We start from the raw sequence: 15582 nt of genomic DNA, 5'->3' as shown, positions 1-15582 counted from the left end.
ATATGTTGTCCGGGCTTGGCCCCAAGTAAGCCGCTCCGAGTCCCCATTGGGGAAATGGTGGCGGGGTATAAATAAATAAATAAATAAATAGATGATAATTATTATTATTTGTCAGCGCCAATTGTGTTTAAGTGCAGGCCAAGGTCTTTAGGCACTGCACCCAGTGTGCTGATCACCACTGGGACCACCTTGACTGATTTGTGCCAGAGTCTTTGCAGTTTGATTTTTAAATCCTCATCTCATGTCAGCTTTTCTAGTTGTTTCTCTGCAATCCTGCTGTCACCTGGGATTGCAACATCTACGATCCATACTTTGTTTTTTTAATGCGACCGTGAGGTCAGGAGTGTTGTGCTCCAAAACTCTGTCTGTCTGAATCTGGAAATCCCAGAGGAGTTTGGCGTGTTCATACTCTATAACTTTATTCGGCTTGTGATCCCACCAGTTCTTTGTCGCAGGCCGATGGTGTTTGTGGCACAAGTTCCAATGAATCATCTGAGCAACAGTGTTGTGCCTCTGCTTGTAGTCTGTCTGCGCGATCTTCTTGCAGCAGCTGAGGATGGGATTTATTATTATTATTATTATTATTATTATTATTATTTGTCAGGAAAATGGAAGTGGGTAGTATTGTTGTTTGCAGGATTCAATCACAAATAATAATAGTAATAATAATAATAATAATAATAATAATAATAATAATAATAATAAAGAGCAAGCTCCTAGTGTATGTCATTTGTTGGAAACATCCCGCTACATTTTTGGTAACTTTTTCTTTCAGTGCAGACGGCCGTTTTGAAGGAACCTCTACAAAAACCGTGGTGAGACACGACGGCACGATCTCTTGGACTCCGCCAGCGAATTACAAAAGTTCCTGCACCATCGATGTGACTTATTTTCCATTTGATCTCCAAAACTGCTCCATGAAATTTGGCTCCTGGACCTACGACGGCTCCCAGGTTGATATAATTCTGGTGGATGAAGAAGTCGACAAAAGGGATTTCTTTGATAACGGAGAATGGGAAATAGTCGCGGCGACTGGCATTCGGGGGAATAGAACCGATGGATGCTGCTGGTATCCGTTCATCACCTACTCGTTTATCATTAGGCGCTTGCCTCTCTTTTACACGCTGTTCCTCATTATACCATGCATTGGGCTGTCCTTCTTGACCATCCTCGTCTTCTACCTTCCCTCCTACGAAGGGGAGAAGATCTCTCTCTGCACCTCCGTCCTGGTCTCTTTGACCGTCTTCCTTCTCGTCATCGAGGAAATCATACCGTCGTCGTCCAAAGTCATACCTCTGATCGGCGAGTATTTGGTGTTTACGATGATCTTTGTGACCCTGTCCATTGTCATCACCGTCTTCGCCATCAATGTCCATCACCGCTCTTCCTCCACGCACAGCGCCATGGCGCCGTGGGTCCGCAGGATCTTTCTGCACAAACTCCCCAAGCTGCTTTGCATGCGGAGCCACGTCGACAGATACTGTTCTCCAGAGGACGAGGAGGAGAGGAATTGTAGCGGTAATGGGTCTCCGTCCTCGAGGAACACCTTGGAAGCTGCTCTCACCTCTATCCGATACATTACGAGGCACATCGCCAAGGAGAATGAAGTACGTGAGGTGTGTGTATTGGCCGTGATGTATTCAGATCTACGTACCTGGAAGCAGAGCAGAGACAACTGGGTTTCTGTGAGTTTTTTGGGCTGTCTGGCCATGTTCCAGCAACATTCTCTCCTGCCGTTTAGCCTGCATCTGTGGCTAATGGCATGTGCAGAGGATATATTGGCAGTGAAGCAAGAGGAGTGTATATATACCCATGGAATGTCCAGGGTGGGAGAAAGAACCCTTGAATAATAATAATAATAATAATAATAATAATAATAATAATAATATCTTTATTTATACCCTGCCACCATCTCCCCAATGGGGACTCGGAGCGGCTTACATGAGGCCAAGTCCAAACAATAATTACAATAAAGAAAAAACCAAAGCACAAACCGAAAACGCAAAAAATACACAATAGCATCATATTAACATAAAATATATCCATACATAACAATGTAAAAAATTACAATAAGCACAGACACAATAATGATGGGTGGGTTACATGTAATGATTAAAAGACAAACTGATTAAAACTAATTAAAAACTCGGGCAAGATAAAGATGAGAAGCAGGTAATTTGTGGAGGAGAGCTCAATTATAGGGGGGGTTGTGGAAGCAGGCTTTCCCATGAGGGGGGGACAAATTTAAAGCAAGTGTGAATAATGTATTGTCAAAGGCTTTCATGGCTGGAATCACTTTAGGTTTTTCCTGCTATATGGGCCAAAGCTAACAAAATGAAGTTCAACAGTGACAAATGCAGGATACTCCACTTTGGCAGGAAAAGCAAAATGCAAAGATACAGAATGGGGGCGTGCCTGGCTTGAGAGCAGTACGTGTGAAAAAGATCTTGGAGTCCTCATGGACAACAAGTTAAACATGAGCCAACAATGTGATGTGGCGGCAAAAAAAGCCAATGAGATTTTGGCCTGCATCAATAGGAGCATAGTGTCTAGATCTAGGGAAGTCATGCTACCCCTCTATTCCGCCTTGGTTAGACCACACCTGGAATATTGTGTCCAATACTGGGCACCACAATTGAAGAGAGATATTGACAAGCTGGAATATGTCCAGAGGAGAGCGACTAAAATGATAAAGGGTCTGGAGAACAAGCCCTATGAGGAGCGGCTTAAGGAGCTGGGCATGTTTAGCCTGAAGAAGAGAAGGCTGAGAGGGGATATGATAGCCATGTATAAATATGTGAGAGGAAGCCACAGGGAGGAGGGAGCAAGCTTGTTTTCTGCTTCCCTGGAGACTAGGACGTGGAACAACGGCTTCAAACTACAAGAGAGGAGATTCCATCTGAACATGAGAAAGAAGTTCCTGACTGTGAGAGCCATTCAGCAGCGGAACTCTCTGCCCCGGAGTGTGGTGGAGGCTCCTTCTTTGGAAGCTTTTAAGCAGAGGCTGGATGGCCATCTGTCAGGGGTGATTTGAATGCAATATTCCTGCTTCTTGGCAGAATGGGGTTGGACTGGATGGCCCATGAGGTCTCTTCCAACTCTTTGATTCTACGATTCTATGGCCATGTTCTAGAAGCATTCTCTTCTGATGTTTCGCCTGCATCTATGGCAAGCATTGTCAGAGGTTGCTTGTCTCACAACCTCTGTGGATGCTTGCTATAGATGCAGGTGAAACATCAGGAGAGAATGCTTCTAGAACATGGCCATATAGCCTGAAAAACCTACAACAACCAAGTGTGAATGTTTCAGTTAGCAAGCTTGAATTAACATTTGAGTAGCCCTGAAGTTTGCAAAGTCAATCAGTGGGGGTATCTGCATAGAGGTGGCCTGGTCTTTGTTGCCTGGAGGCATCTTGTGTTAGGGAGGTGTTAACTGGCCCTTGATTGCTTTTGTCTGGAGTTCTCCTGTTTCTGAGTGGTGTTCATTATTTATTAGTCTTGTGCATTTGTACAGAGTCACTACCCATTCTGGTTTGTTTCATTCGTAAGGCCCCATTTTTGTTTTCGAGCACCTCTCCCAAAAACGGGCGCCTTTCCAAATGAGCTTTTTCTTCCAAAGTCTAGAAAAAAATGAATATTTTTGGTCCATTGGTGGCAAAGCCATTGGAGGTGCACACCACCCCCAGAGTCGGACAAAACTAGACTTCATGTCAGGGGAAACCTTTACCTTTACATAGTTCTGTTGTTAACATTTGGCTTAGTCTGATGAATACAGTAGAGTCTTGCTTTTCTAACATAAACAGGCTGGCGGAATGTTGGATAAGCAAAAATGTTGGATCATAAGGCGGGATTAAGGAAAAGCCTATTTATTTATTTATGACATTTATATGCTGCCCTTTTCGCCCCGAAGGGGATTCAGAGCGGCTTACAAGGTATATATTACATACAATATTTTATATTATATATATATATATATATATATATATATATATAATATCATATATCTATATATATATGCACACACACAATATATTATATTCTTAGCATAGAACAATATCAGTATTATATATTACTATATTGTACTATACCATTACACTGTAATATTATTAATAATATTACATGTAATATAAAATATATAATCTATATAAATAAAAATGTAATGTTCGTTTGTGGGATTAACATAACTCAAAAACCACTGAACGAATTGACACGAAATTTGGTCACTACATCCCTAACAGACCAACGAGTGACCATCACTCATAAACCCTTCCCAAAAAACAGTGGAAAGGACTTTAAAAAATCCCAAAAGCTAAATGACAATTTAGCGCATGCGCGAAAACGACAGCTCCCAACATCCCCTAGACCAGGCCCTTTAGGGGACGAGGATGCTCCAAATACACTGCTTCAACGCTACAGGCTTGCTTCTCCTTGGATTTCTTTGAGAGCATCCCAATCCGTACATATTTCCTGTTTTCTCTTCCTGGACTGCAACTCCCAGCAATCCTCCAGATAGATAAGATATATCATTAGATAGAGATAGATAGTTGGTAAATAGACCAATCGGGAGGGCTGCTGGGAGTTACAATCCAGGAATGGTAGAGAAGGAAGAAAGGAGAGAAAGGAAAAGGGAGGGGAAGGAAGGACAGAGGTAGAGAAGCAAGGAAGGAGCGAAGGAAAGAAAAAAATGGAAGAAAGGAGAGAAAGAAAGGAGAGGAAGAGGGAGGGAAGGTTGGCCACAGCAACGTGTGGCGGGTACAGCTATTTATAATAAATAAATAAATAATAATAATAATAACTTTATTCCCCGCCACTATCTCCCCAAGGGACTTGAATGGCTTACGTGAGGCCAAGCCAACAGTACATCAATAAACAAAAGCAATAAACAAAAACAATAAACACAATACAATTAATATAAATTACATATAAACAATAACCAATAAACAGTAACACACAAGGATTTAAAAACCTATGGCCAGGCCAAATGTAATAGTTTAAAATTGAAAAATAAACGCTGGGCATGAACAACGTATGATATATCTGGTATAGGGTTTTCAAAGAGAGATGAGGGAGTGCAGTCAATCCTAAACCAGTAGTAAAGTGCATTCTGAGGGCATATTGCTGGGAATTTTCCTTATTCTGGGAAGGCACACTGGAACAGCTTATAATGTAAATATAATATATATTTACATAATATATATTATATATAAATATATAATATAAATTATGTTATGATCTACGTACCTGGAAGCAGAACAGAGACAACTGAGTTTCTGTGAGTTTTTTGGGCTGTTAAGCACCAAAACATCATGTTTGACAACAAATCGACAGAAAAAGCAGTTCAATACACGGTAACATTATGTTGTAATGGCTGTATTTACGAATGTAGGCCCAAAACAGAGACGGGTTCTTTCTTTCTCCCAACCTGGACTGCGTTGGATAATACAGGACGTTGGATGAGCGAAGGTTGGATAAGCGAGACTCTACTGTATATAGTTAGAAATCTGAACATAATGAAGGAAAGAGTCTGACTTTTCTCTCTGCTGTTCTCTCTCCAGGTGGTTGAGGACTGGAAATTTACAGCGCAAGTGCTGGATCGCGTCTTCTTATGGACGTTCCTTCTGGTTTCGATCATTGGATCCCTGGCGCTGTTTATCCCTGTGATTCATAAATGGGCGAGCATCATCGTCCCTCTCCACATCGGAAGCACAAATAAATAAAGGCAGGAGCAGAATTAACCTTTCTAGGAAGTTACTTTTGCAGATAAATAGTAGCATAAGTATCAGGCACCGTTTAGCACATAATTATGTATGAATTCTTCAAAGGGATAGACTTGGGAGGGGGGACTTGGGCTTATGTTTTAGTATGAACATCTCTTAGGACGTCGCTTTCCCATGCGTTTGTTAATGTGCTATTGCTGCCCTGATCCTAAAGCTACTTGTGGTATAGATAGTAAAGGCCACTCTTGTTGCGCTCCAGAGCAGGAAACAGGGCCCCTTTGTCATTAATACACCACACCTTGGTTTAGGAAAAATAGAATCCTTTTTATTGAATGATGAATATAAAATAGATTTAAGTCCAAAGATAAAAAAGCCAAAATGAAACAGCAATGTCCAGAAAGCTTGCAGAAAATCCAAAGCAGTAATGTCTAGAAAACTCAATAGAAATCCATGAACAGATTAGCCCTTGCTAATCTCACTCGAAGCCAGAAATTCCCTTAGAGACCAGACCACTGGAAACTGGAAAACCCAGGAGCTTTGTTACTGATACTAAACTATGTTTAGTCTGAGGAAATCCCCCTCATGGGCACTCTTAAATCCCAGTGATTCCGGCTAACTCTAACCTTTGGTTTCAGTTGTCGGATTCTCTTGGATCTACGTAAACATTGAGCTTCTCTGCGGTTCTGGCTTAACTCCAAGCTGCGGCTGTTATCATTGACCTGACCAGGTGTCAAGTTATCTTGCAAGCTTGGGCCAGGAGGAAAAGGGAGTGAATTTTCTTCTCTCAGTCTGACAGAAAGTTTCTCATGAGAATTTGGCTTTTCCCTTGAAGCCTCTAAATCAATGCCTGTAGGATTTTTACTGCCCAAAGTGTCTCTATCTTGAGCCTCGTCCTCATTGATTACTTCAGCCTCACTATCCAAACTTGGCCCAATGACATTAACATCAACATTAGCATCTACATTGGCATCAACAATAGGCAATACAATCAGAGATTCAGGCTCAGATTCACACACAGGCTGAATCTCAACTACTGTATTTGTAATAATGCCTGGAAATAAACTGATGTTAGGTTGAAGTCAGAACAATTAAGGCAATTTATCCAACCAAAATTAGGAAAATTATCCAGCATTGCTTGGGTTAATATTGATATAAGGGATGCTCTCACTGAAATTTAAGTGAAACTAAAGATTGACCAATAGCAGCTACAATGCTATTCCATAAAAATTCCATAAAAATTGTTCCATATTTATCATATAATTAAAAAAAACAACCACAAAGTCCACCCAGTCCAGCCCTCTTTCATCCAGGAACAAGCAATCCAGTTCCATAAAAGAATAGACCAAAACCAACTGTTTTACAAAACAGTTGAGGCTGTCAGCCAAAGTCTGACTATCAAGTTTGACCAAAATTGATTAAAAATTACATTTGCCGTATATACTCAAAGATAATCCGAATTTTTCAGACCTTTTTATGGTCTGAAAAAGCCTCCCTGGAAGCCATTGCTTGGAACATATATATTTCTCTCTCATCTCCCCCTCCTTTAAAAGTGTGTTTTCTTTTCTGCTTCTGCTCTGCTTCTCCTCCCAGGCTGGAATGTTTTGAAAAAGGGAAAGGAGGGGGAAAGAAGCCCTTGCAAGTCAGGAAGATCCCTGAAAATTCATGGCTGGAATCACTGGGTTGTTGTAGGTTTTTTCGGGCTGTATGGCCATGTTCTAGAAGCATTCTCTCCTGACATTTCGCCTGCATCTATGGCAAGCATACTGAGGATGCTTGCCATAGATGCAGGCGAAACGTCAGGAGAGAATGCTTCTAGAACATGGCCATATAGCCTGAAAAACCTACAACAACCCTACCTATATATTATCTGTATTTATCTTATTTATTTATTTATCTTATTTATTTATTTGTAGTATTTATATACTACCCTTCTCAACCCTGAAGGGGACTCTGTACTGCTCACAGTCTTATCTATATACATAAATTTTATATATGACTTTCCCCTCACATGTTCACAGGTCTTTGCAAATCTTATATACATATGGATATCTAGGGATTTCCATGTACCTGTATTTCTGTATTATTATTATTATTATTATTATTTTATTTATTTATTTCTGGCATTTATACCCCGTTTCTTCTCTATCCCCGAAGGGGGGCTCAGGACGGCTTACATTAGTAATGGTACAGGACCGATACATCAATTACAACACTATCACACAATCAAATATAAAACTGTCATTAAAACCAATTAATTTAAACAATAAACCACAGTCACAATGTCATCTGCCACAACTCCATTCCAGTCAATGTCCATTATCCATTATGGTGCAAATTACGTCTGCTGCCCGAAGGCCTGGTCCCAAAACCACGATTTAAATTTTTTTCTGAAGGCCAGGAGGGATGGAGTCGATCTTATTTCATTTGGGAGTGCATTCCATAGGCAGGGGGGCCACAACCGAGAAGGCCCTGTCTCTCGTCCCCGCCAAACGCATTTGCGAAGTTGACGGAAGCAGCAGCAGGGCCTCCCCGGATGATCTTAGGTTGCGGGATGGGACGTAGAGGCACAAGTAAGCTGGGCCAGAACCGTATAGAACTTTATATGTAGACATTATTTTTATATGAATGTTCCCCTCACATGCAAATGTGAGATGAGCACCAACACCCAGAGTCAAACACGTCTGGACTTAATGTCAGGGGAAACCTTTACCTTTTTACTCACCTGTACCAACTCTGCGACTCGTTTTCACGCATTAGTTTCCAATATGCATGGATATTCTCTGCCTCATTTTTGGAACAAAGCAATTGCTATGCAAGCAGGCCTTAAGTTAGCTTAAAGAAATCCTGAAATTTCGAATGTCTCTCAACTTTTGTCATTATGGTAAATCAGCATATGTGACATTAATGTTATTCAGATGCACTTTACAGATCTGGTCCATATTCTTTTGTCAACTATGGATTGTTTCGATGTAAATGCATGTTTGTAGTTGATTCAAGATCGGGAGGGGTTTCCTGCAAGGTGAAGGTTTTTGAAATACCTGGGAAAATCCAGTTTTAACTTTAAAAGTTTTGAAAAGTATTTTAACGTTTACTAACGAGACTAACGCACTTTAGGGTTTTATTAACCACCTTTGCTACTACTAATAAACTAAAACTTGCATTTGATACTTGTCTTTTCTTTATGAAATCTTACCTCAGTCTTGTTAATTGTTGGACAAGGCATTTTCAAACTACCGTATATACTCGAGTCTTCTTCTTCTTAGGCGATCCCTTGTAGTCCGAGGATGATGGTCCTCCAAGTTCGGTGTCCTGGGGGTGGGTTCGTAGGTGGCTGTGGAGCCCTATTCTTGACTTGCATCTTCTCCCACAGTAAGGGCATTGGTTTCCAGGTGGGAGGCGGTCTTGGTCAGGGTTGGCTTGATGCGCCTTCTTCTTGGCACGTTTCTCTTTTTCACCCTCCATTCGTGTCTCTTCAAATTCTGCAGCACTACTGGTCACAGCTGACCTCCAGCTGGAGCGCTCAAGGGTCAGGGCTTCCCAGTTCTTCGTGTCTATGCCAGAGTTTTTAAGGTTGGCTTTGAGCACGTCTTTAAATCTCTTTTCCTGTCCTCCAACATTCTGTTTTCCGTACTTGAGTTCGGAGTAGAGCAACTGCTTTGGGAGACGGTGGTCGGGCATCCGGACAACGTGGCTGGTCCAGCGGAGTTGATACAGAGGACCTTGCTTCGATGCTGGTGGTCTTTGCTTCTTCCAGCTGGTGATGTTTGTCCACCTGTCTTCCCAAGAGATTTTCAGGATTTTCCGGAGGCAGCGCTGATGGAATCATTCCAGAAGTTGCATGTGATGCCTGTAGACAGTCCACGTTTCGCAGGCATATAGCAGGGTTGGGAGGACAATAGCTTTATAGACAAGCACCTTGGTATCCCTACAGATGTCCCGGTCCTCAAACACTCTCTGCTTCATTTGGAAAAACGCTGCACTCTCAGAGCCCAGATGGTGTTGTATTTCGGTGTCGATGTTGACTTTCCAATATGCATGGATATATAAGCTGATCAAAACATAAGCCGAGGCACTTAAATTATACCACAAAAAACTGGGAAAATGTATTGACTCGAGTATAAGCTGAGGGTGGGAAATGCCGCAGCTAGTGATAAATTTCAAAATAAAAATAGACACCAATGAAATTACATTAATTGAGGCATCAGTAGGTTCAATGTTTTTGAATATTTACATAAAACTGTAATTTAAGATAAGACTGTCCAGCTCTGATTAAACCATTATCCTAGCTTCCTTCAATGTAAATGTGCTTACATATCCTTCCAATAATAATAAAGAGAGTAAAATAATAAATGTAATAATAATAATAATAATACAATGAAATAATGGAAATGTAATAACAATAATGAATAGAGTAAAATACTAAATGTAATAATAACAACAATAAAGTATAATAATAGTAATAGAGTAAAATGATAAATATAATAATAATTGAGTAAAATGATAAATGTAATAATAATAATAATAATGAATAAAATAATAAATGTAATAGAAATAATAATGATAGAGCAAAATAATAAATAACCTTTGCTCGAGTATAAGGTGAGGGGGCCTTTTCAACCTTAAGAAAGGGGCTGAAAAATTAGGCTTATACTCGAGTATAGACAGTAAGTATCGCGTCTACTGGTCAATGTAATATTTCTATTTGACTTTGAGGCTTATAATGTGATGCATTTATCACTTCCTTGACATCCTTCAATAATAATAATTAATCTGCTTTCTCAGTGTGGACAATTGAAGGACTTTGTCCTCTCTGAAAGAGAGCTTCTGTTCTCTTTCTTCATTTTCTTGACCTTCTTTGAGATGGAAGACTCAGAACAACATCCAGCTTGTCTATCTGACTGTATCAGGGATTTATGTCTGGCCTTGTTTCTGTTTGCTAAGCTGTCCCTGATATTTATGGACTTTGTATTTCTCTCTCGGCGGCTGCAATGCACCAGGCCAACTAACAGCCCTGCAAAGACTTAAAAGTTTTCATCCTCCCATTACCACCATTTCTTAGTGTTGCACTCCAGATCAGGAGACAGGGCCCTCTTGTCATTAATACACAACTTATTTTGGGAAAAATGCAATCCTTTTTATTGAATGACTAGCGGTCCCCTGACACGCGTTCCTGCGGCCCTGTCTAGTGATCTGGAAAATAAAGTAATTAGAAAATGCTGGTTTCTAATATATATAATGTCTTTATTCTTGTGGGTAAACAGTATTGTTGTTTCCTTGTCAGTGTTGATGTGGAGATTGTCTGGTTTGCCTACTCTAGAACATGCAACATATTATTGGCCTTCTTTGGGGGTTCTTTCAAATCTATGATACTCTCTCCCTCTTTCTCTTCCCTTTTTGTCTTTCCTTCTCTCTTTCCTCCCTTCCTTCCCTCTCTCTTTTCCTCTCCCTCCATTCCCACCCTTTTGTCCTTTCTTCTCTTTCCTTCCTCCTTTTCTTTCTCCCTTTCTTCCTTCTCGTTTTCCTTCCACCTCCCTTACACCCTTTCCTCCCTCCTTCCTTCTTTCCCTTTTGTCTTTCCTTCACTCCTTCTTCCTCCCTCGCTCCATACCCTTCCACCTTTTTGTCCTTACCCTTTGTCTTTCCTTCTCTCTTCCTTCCTTCCTTCCCTCCCTCTTGTCCCCTCCCTCCATTCCCACCCTTTTGTCCTTTCTTCTCTTTCCTTCCTCCTTCTCTTCCTCCCTTTCTTCCTTCTCCTTTTCCTTCCACCTCCCTTCCACCCTTTTGTCCTTCCATTTTATCTTTCCTTCTCTCTTTCCTCCCTTCCTTTCTTCCCTCTTCCTCCCTCCAATCCCTCCCACCTTTTTGTCCTTCCTGCTCTTCTTCTCTTTCTTCTCCTTTTCCTTCCGCTTCCCTTCCACCCTTTCGTCCTTCCTTCCCCCTTTCCTCCCTCCTTCCCTCTCTCCCTCTTTTTTCTTTCCCTTTTGTCTTTCGTTCACTCCCTTTCTCCCTCCCTCCATTCTTTTCCACCCTTTCCTCCCTCCTTCCCTTTTGTCTTTCTTTCCTTCTCTTTCCTTCCTCCTTACCTCCCTCTTCCTCCTTCGACCCTTCCCTTCTTCCCTTTCATCCTTCCTTCCCTTCCTTTCATCACCAGGAAGCCAGTCCTCTTAGCAAGGAGTGCCCGCATTTGGCCCCCAAGTTAGGAAGTTTGCACAGGTCTGTTCTAACAGAAGCCTCTGGATTTTTGTCATCTTTGAGTTGACTGACTTAAGGCTTACCTGTCACAAGGTTTTCTTTGGTAAGGTTTATTCAACCGGGAAGAGTGGATTCTACCAAGGATTGTCACTTGGAACAAAGTTTTGTATCCTCTTTGTATCTGTGATCAAACTGATCTAAGTCTTCTGTTGAATATTATATATTTTTCCTTTTCTTACTTTTGGTTTGCGTACACATGACTGCTAGCCATCCTAGCTGATTTTGAGCCCTTCCCCATGTTGTGCACCTCAGTTGTTTTTAACAGTTTGTGACACAACCAGGACCAGAAAACACAGAGACATTAGTAACAACAAATCGGTTTATTTTTTGTACGAAGAATACTGTACTGAAAGATTCTGGATAAATAGTACAATAGTTGGCGATTCTGAATAAACCTCTTGAAAATTGGTTGCATTTTATAAAAAACACTTGTCCTTTTCTCAAAAGCTGGACCCTGTTTGTTAATGTCCAGTGCCGCTTCATATTTGTCCAAATGTGTGTATTCTTCTCTCATTTCACCAGCGTCTTAATTCATCTGGTCACTTGTCTGTAGACAGCTTGATTAAAATGGGGCTAAACAAGTAGACAGCAGTGACAAAATTTTTAAACCATCTGAAAATTTGCTACCTTTTTGGGGTGGCAAATTTATTAAATAAAATGCAGTAACGTATTTATTTCTCAAGGTGATGGTCACAGTCTACGAGCTACTGAATAAGTTCCAAGGTGAGTTATTGGGTAGTGGTGGAAGGTTAGGACACAGAACAATGGCTTTGAACGACAAGAAAGGAGATTCCATCTGAACATTAGGAAGAACTTCCTGACTGTGAGAGCCATTCAGCAGTGGAACTCTCTGCCCCGGAGTGTGGTGGACGCTCCTCTTTTGGAGGCTTTTAAACAGAGGCTGGATGGCCATCTGTCAGGGGTGCTTTGAATGCAATTTTCCTGCTTCTTGGCAGAATGGGGTTGGACTGGAAGGCCCATGAGATCTCTCCTAACTCTATGATTCTATGATTCTATCCTCCTTTGGAGGCTTTTAAGCAGAGGCTGGATGGCCATCTGTCAAGGGTGCTTTGAATGCAATTTTCCTGCTTCTTGGCAGAATGGGGTTGGACTGGATGGCCCACCAGGTCTCTTCCAACTCCAGGATTCTAGGTTTCTTTTCCACACCTGGAATCCCACTGTGTCCAATTCTGAGCACCACAATTGAAGGGAGATGTTGACTCTAAGCTGGAATGTGTCCAGAGGAGGGTGACTCAAAGGATCAAGGGTCTGGAGAACAAGCCCTATGAGGAGCGGCTTAAAGAGCTGGGCAAGTTTAGCCTGAAGAAGAGAAAACAGAGACATGAAAAGGTCCATGTGAGGAGAAGTTATAGGGAGGAGGGAGCAGGCTTGTTTTCTGCTGCCCTGGAGACAGGAAAGGAGATTCCGTCTTAACATGAGGAAGAACTTCCTGACTGTGAGAGCCGTTCAGCAGTGGAACTCTCTGCCCTGGAGCGTGGTGGAGGCTCCTTCTTTGGAAGCTTTTAAACAGAGGCTGGATGGCCATCTGTCGGGGGTGCTTTGAATGTGATTTTCCTGCTTCTTGGCAGAATGGAGTTGGACTGGATGGCCCACCAGATCTCTTCCAACTCTGGGATTCTAGGATTCTTTTCCACATCTGGAATCCCACCGTGTCCAATTCTGAGCACCACAACCGAAGGGAGATGTTGACTCTAAGCTGGAATGTGTCCAGTGGAGAGTGACTCAAAGGATCAAGAGTCTGGAGAACAAGCCCTATGAGGAGCGGCTTAAAGAGCTGGGCATGTTTGGCCTGCAGAAGAAAAGGCTGAGACATGATAAGATCCATGTGAGGGGAAGTCATAGGGAGGAGGGAGCAGGCTTCTTTTCTGCTGCCCTGGAGACTAGGATGCAATGGAGCCATGCTTCAAAATACAGGAAAGGATATTCCACCTGAATCTTAGGAAGAACTTCCTGATTGTGAGAGCTGTTCAGCAGTGGAACTCTCTGCCCCGTAGTGTGGTGGAGGCTCTTTCTTTGGAGGCGTAAAAGCCTCCAAAGGCTGGATGGCCATCTGAATGAAATTTTCCTGCTTCTTGGTAGAATGGGGTTGGACTGGATGGCCCACCAGGTCTCTTCCAACTCTAGGATTCTAAGATCAACAGTGGGGAAAATCCTATATGATGAGGTTTAATAAGTACTGCTTTGTAGCATGATATAGTAACCAGTACTAACACACTTTTGTGAGAGATAACTCCAAGAAAGTCATAATTATATCAGAGGGATTCTTTTTTTTCAGGTGCTAGCAGTGGCTTGCCAAAGAAGACTTTTGGAACTGATGCGGATCAAGCACCCATAGTCACAGCTCTGCACACAATTCCCCCGAATACTTCCCTAGGAAAGTCTAGGTCTTTTAATGGTGCGCTGAGGCCAGACATCAGGTAATTTAATGGTATTTGGTTATATCTGCAGTTTTAAGCAACTGTAGTCCACTGGGTTGCTGTGAGTTTTCTGGGCTGTCTGGCCATGTTCCAGAAGCATTCTCTCCATCTATGGCAAGCATCCTCAGAAGTTGTGAGGTCTGTTGGAAACTAGGCAAGTGGGGTTTATATATCTATGGAATGTCCAGAGTGTGAGAAAAGAACTCTTGTCTGCTGGAGGCAAGTGTGAATGTTGCAATTGGCCCACTTGATTAGCATTGAATAGCCCTGCAGCTTCAAAGCCCGGCTGCTTCCTGCCTGGGGGAATCCTTTGTTGGGAGATGTTAGCTGGCCCAACATAGACGACATAGAAAAGCCATTGAAATCCACAAGAAGCATGTGGACAATTTCAACAGAAAGGAGCAAACCATGAAAATGAACACAATCTGGCTTCTGGTATTAAAAAAACCCGCTAAAATCAGGACAGTAAATAAAGAATACTAAGATAATGGGAATTCCAGACAGGAAACAATCAGGGCCAGCTAACACCTCCCAACAAAGGATTCCCCCAGGCAGGAAGCAACCATGCTTTGAAGTTGAGAGGCTATTCAGTGTTAATCAGGCTGGCCAACTGCAATATTCACACTGGTCTCACACAGGTGAGAGATCTTTCTTCCACCCTGGGCATTATTCCACAGGTATATAAACCTTACTTGCCAGACCTCACAATCTCTGAGGATACCTGCCATAGATGTGGGTGAAAGGTCATGAGGGAATGCTTCTGGAACATAACAACAACAACAACAAAAAGTGAAAATGTGGTCAGCAAAGAATATATCCAAAGAGTCAGAAAGGTTTAGAAGAGCAAATTAAATGGCGGAAATACGATCAAGGCTCTCAACCCCTGGGCCATCCTCATCATTAGATACACTGCTGGGATTGTGAACTGGACACAAGCAGAGCTGGATGATCTGGACAGAAAAACAAGGAAATTGATGACAACCCACTACGCATTACACCCATATAGTGATGTCGACAGACTTGATCTGCCCAGAAAATCAGGAGGCAGAGAGAGGGCTTCTGCAAGTAGAACAAATGGTAGAAGAAGAGAAACATGCGCTGGCAGATTATGTGAAAGACAGTCAAGAACCATCATTGAAGTCAAGAGTAGTAAACTGCTTCAAGTGCAAAAGGCAA

General features: G+C 42.0%; 1 protein-coding gene across 3 annotated transcripts in view; it reads left to right on the top strand.

Moving 5' to 3' along the window:
• Positions 1-8881, top strand: part of CHRNA5 (cholinergic receptor nicotinic alpha 5 subunit) — a 32034-nt gene extending 23153 nt beyond the window's left edge. Inside the window, exons 5-6 of one of the 3 annotated variants that reach the window (XM_060755713.2) lie at positions 776-1607; positions 5555-8881. In XM_060755713.2, coding sequence (XP_060611696.2) covers positions 776-1607; positions 5555-5716 — 994 coding nt within the window. In that variant the 3' untranslated portion in view covers positions 5717-8881. Of the gene's footprint in view, positions 1-775; positions 1686-5554 lie in introns of all 3 variants that reach the window. The other 2 variants (XM_060755712.2, XM_060755711.2) reach the window with 2 other exon arrangements.
• Positions 8882-15582: the final 6701 nt, after the last annotated feature.

The sequence above is a fragment of the Anolis sagrei genome, chromosome 9 (assembly GCF_037176765.1).
Source record: "Anolis sagrei isolate rAnoSag1 chromosome 9, rAnoSag1.mat, whole genome shotgun sequence".
Classification (NCBI taxonomy): Eukaryota; Metazoa; Chordata; class Lepidosauria; order Squamata; family Dactyloidae; genus Anolis; species Anolis sagrei.
The sequence above is the reverse complement of the archived record's forward strand: the minus strand, read 5'-3'. Positions and strand labels throughout refer to the sequence as shown.